This window comes from Solanum tuberosum, unplaced genomic scaffold, assembly GCF_000226075.1.
Source record: "Solanum tuberosum cultivar DM 1-3 516 R44 unplaced genomic scaffold, SolTub_3.0 scf00169, whole genome shotgun sequence".
In the NCBI taxonomy this organism is placed as follows: Eukaryota; Viridiplantae; Streptophyta; class Magnoliopsida; order Solanales; family Solanaceae; genus Solanum; species Solanum tuberosum.
Genome location: NW_006239099.1, coordinates 26,398 through 30,318, shown reverse-complemented (window position 1 = coordinate 30,318; position 3,921 = coordinate 26,398). Strand labels below are relative to the sequence as shown.

At 31.6% G+C, this 3,921-nt stretch overlaps 1 protein-coding gene across 1 annotated transcript in view; it reads right to left on the bottom strand.

The window, feature by feature from the left end:
• Nucleotides 1-237: 237 nt before the first annotated feature.
• LOC102581555 (flowering time control protein FCA) overlaps nt 238-3,921 on the bottom strand; it is a 24,539-nt gene continuing 20,855 nt past the window's right edge. The window contains exons 17-18 of the mRNA XM_006354249.2: nt 1,542-1,587; nt 238-588 (exon numbers count right to left, since the gene is read on the bottom strand). Coding sequence (XP_006354311.1) covers nt 581-588; nt 1,542-1,587 — 54 coding nt within the window. The 3' untranslated portion in view covers nt 238-580. The remainder of the gene's footprint in view (nt 589-1,541; nt 1,588-3,921) is intronic.

The window sequence follows — 3,921 nt, the reverse complement described above, 5'->3', positions numbered from 1 at the left end:
AGTAGCAAAACCGTAGAGAATGAAAATGAACTCACAGAAACATAGGCGTCAAGCAGAACAGAAAACGAGACCTAAAAGAGACCTACAGCTCGTTATACATGTAAATATACCAAAGATCATAGGACGCAAAGCACGTAGAAAAAGCTAATGAATGGTGCCCCAAGTGTATAATATAATAATACAAGGCAACGCAACCATGTCATACACAACAAACTATGATTGAATAATTAATTTTCTTTTGCCAAGGTTGCTGGGGAGGGAATTATTTCTAGACTACAGACATCTTTGAACCCAACTGTGGGCTCTCTGATATATAAATATATAATACGATACAGTAGGGAGTATCAAGGAAATGCTGGAAACCTTAAGGAGGCACACAATGGCAATCTCTAAGCATTCAGAGCTACCGCATAGACTGGCATTGTAGCATTGACTCCTTAGGGCAGTGTACTCAACACTGTAAATTCCTCTACCAAAAGATATTCACAGAGTAATGCTACATTTCCTTTGAAATCAGGCTGCACAATACAAAATTGTAACATCTGCTTCCAGCTAAATGCATCATTTTAGCCGCAAAAACTCAAGCTCCTGTGAACATAAATATTCATAAAGGGATAAGGGTCTGAAAAATACCCAACTTTGGTCGGATTTGCTGTTGCAATACTAAACTTTCATGAGGACCTATAACCTCCCTAGACTATTTAATATCGTATTTTTTACCTCCTGAACTATTTTAATAGTGTATTTTAAAGGTATATATGTGCCCACGTGGACACATTACTATTTATAATTTTCCATTATTTTTTATGTCCACGTGGGCAAATATATATGTTTAAAATACAGTATTAAATAGTCTAGGGAGGTAATAGGTCCTGATGAAAGTTTAGTATCGCAACAGCAAATTCGACCAAAGTTGGGATATTTTTCACACCCTTATCCCTATTCATAATAATAAAGCCGTTAGTAATAATATTCTCAATTGTAGAATAAAGACGGGCACAAGCATGCCGCTCAACAAAAGATGCATAGGCCTAGCCATTGCATGGCCCCTTTCAAGTAAACTGTAACTTTAAATCTCCAACTCACAGATCATGCCTAAGCCCAACTTCTAGAATCTTTATAGTAAAAAATACTTGGATGGGTATCTTTTAATAAAGTAAATTATGTATGTAATATATATGTATTATAATTGTTTTAAAATAAATTATGCTTGTTCTGTGAAAAATTTACACATTATATTAAAATGTGTGATAAATATATTATTCATCAATAAAATTTGTGTTATATGTGTTTTATAAATTGTTCCCCGTAATATATATTAAAACTGTATTATAAATGTATTAAAAGTGATTAAATGAAAAAAAATGATATCACTATAAATGGTAAATATTTTCTTAATATAGTATATTTATGTAAGTTTCCCATGTTTATATGCTCGACCACCAACACACCAAAACGAAAGGGTTGCAAGATTATCGGTGATACTTGAGCTATTTCTGGACCAACTTAATAAATTCTGCAATTCAAAGAAAAGAAGAAACCTGCAGGCTCGTTTTTCCACATCCATTCCTGAGCAGCTTGAATCCCCTGTGAAGAGTAAGAAGATGAGGTGATATGTAGGGGTGGCAATTTGAGCCCATATTGATGAAATGAGTCTACTTTGTCTATATTTAATGACTTGGACCACTCATATTTTAATGGAAAAATTACTTAAATACACAACACTTCTTTACCTATTCTCAATATTTTCCTACTCTTTTACTAAAATACAAAAATCCCTTATTTTCCCCCAATTCAACTTAACCGGATACTTTATTAGTTTAAGTATCTGCCCGTTATTAATTAAAGTATCCGCGCTGCTATATTATGCATCCGCCCGTTAATTAAGTATCCGTGCTGCTAACAACTTAATAATTTAAGTATCCGCTCGTTATTAATTAAAGTATCCGCGCTGCTATATTATGCATCCGCCCGTTAATTAAGTATCCGTGCTGCTAACAACTTAATAATTTAAGTATCCGCTCGTTATTAATTAAAGTATCCGCGCTGCTATATTATGCATCCGCCCGTTAATTATTAAAGTATCCGCGCTGTTATATTAAGTATCCACACTGCTATATTATGTATCCGAAAAACACTAAAAAAAGGAATTTTTGGTAATTAATGAAAGAGTAGGGAAAGGAAGTAATTTCTTTCTTATACTATGTCATTTGCCTAATTTTTACTATTTTAATTGGTCAAATATGGGCTTCAATCTATTTTATGAGTCTCTACAAATATGGTCAAAATGGTTTCAATATGGACATCCATATTGACCAATAATAAATTACTTAGTTTTCACTTCCACTCAAAAAATTTAATTGTGCTAAAAATTAAAAAAATTAATATTAATTTTTAAAAATTCAATTAATTTTCAAACTTAATTGAAAAAATAGGGGTAAGTTGATGGAAGGAGGCACCATGGAGGTGGGGGGTGCCCGGGGAGGGGGTAATCACTAATATGGCAGTCAAATGCACCACAAGAAGTTCATCATCCATTATACAACAGTAAAATAATATTGTTGACCCTTTTAGAAATTCATTCTTTATTAAACTACTGCTCTGAAGACCCTTCTAAATGTTTCATCAATGCAACTTTACGACTTTTTCAGAAATATGTATGTATAATTGTTGCATTATGAAAGTACAAGTAGATCAAAATGTTGGATTCTAGATTCATGTTAAAGAAATATTCTCAAACATTAAAAAATTAAAAATGAGTGTAACCTAGATAACTCAAACGCTCAGCAATGACTTGGAGCATGAAGAACAATAAATCAATGTTAATAGATATATCTTTTGTAGCTTAAGATATTATTTTTATTTAGAGAAGGTTTTGTTTCATATCCTTCAAATTAAGCTTGCCAAAAATAGTCATAACTCACACTAAAAATATTTAAAAGAGCCGAATGAGAAGGAAAAAAAGAAAAATATTAAAAGGACGAAAGGTTTGTCCAAGTGAGATCATATACATACCAAATGAAAAATAATCAATACAATTTTAAGTAGACAACAAAAGAGCAAGAAAAAACATACATTAAAGGGAGTAAACTATAATATATCAATGATGATAAGAAATTATTCTAACCAGAAAATTTCACATGTTTTGAAATAACATACCTCAAAAAATTAACTAACACTTCAATCAACTTTCAATCCTTAAAGTACTCATAATATCCACTGATAAAATTTAGTAAAAATAGATAACAACAAAGTTATTATCTATGAGCATATGAGCATGCAAAGTTATTAACTCTCAGAGGATTTTCTAAAGAACACAAAATCTCATCCTTGTATGTGAAATAATGACGTTGTTGATGAAGAAATTAGAGATTTGTAAGGGCTTTTTTTATTGTACCTTCAACAATTCCAGTAGAGAAAACTTGCTTGAATACTCAATTAACGTTTGTTATTTAATTTGTACTAACAAATACTTATAATAATAATTTTGCAGAAAAAAACAACAAACTTTAAAGCATGTACTCAAAAATAACAATTAATAATATAAGCATAAATTAATGACTGTAAAAAACATACCAGGATCTGTAACAATAGAATGAAACAGAATGGAAAAAATCGAGTCCACTGAATGTACAGTGTCCCCTTAAAGAAATTATTCATCTCTAGTACCCTAGGTTTAAAGGAATAGATCCTTTCAGGATAGAACAATTCTATTCACCAGTGTATTGATACAAAAACAATGGTGTCAGTTAGGGGTGTACAAAACCGAACCGAAAACCGAACCAAATCGTAAATCGAGTCAACCCGGAAAAAAATCCGACTAGTGGTTTGGTTTGACTTGGTTTGGTTTTGAAAAATAAAAACCGACTATATTTGGGTTGGGTTGGTTTTAACTAAAAAAAACCAACCCGACATTAAATA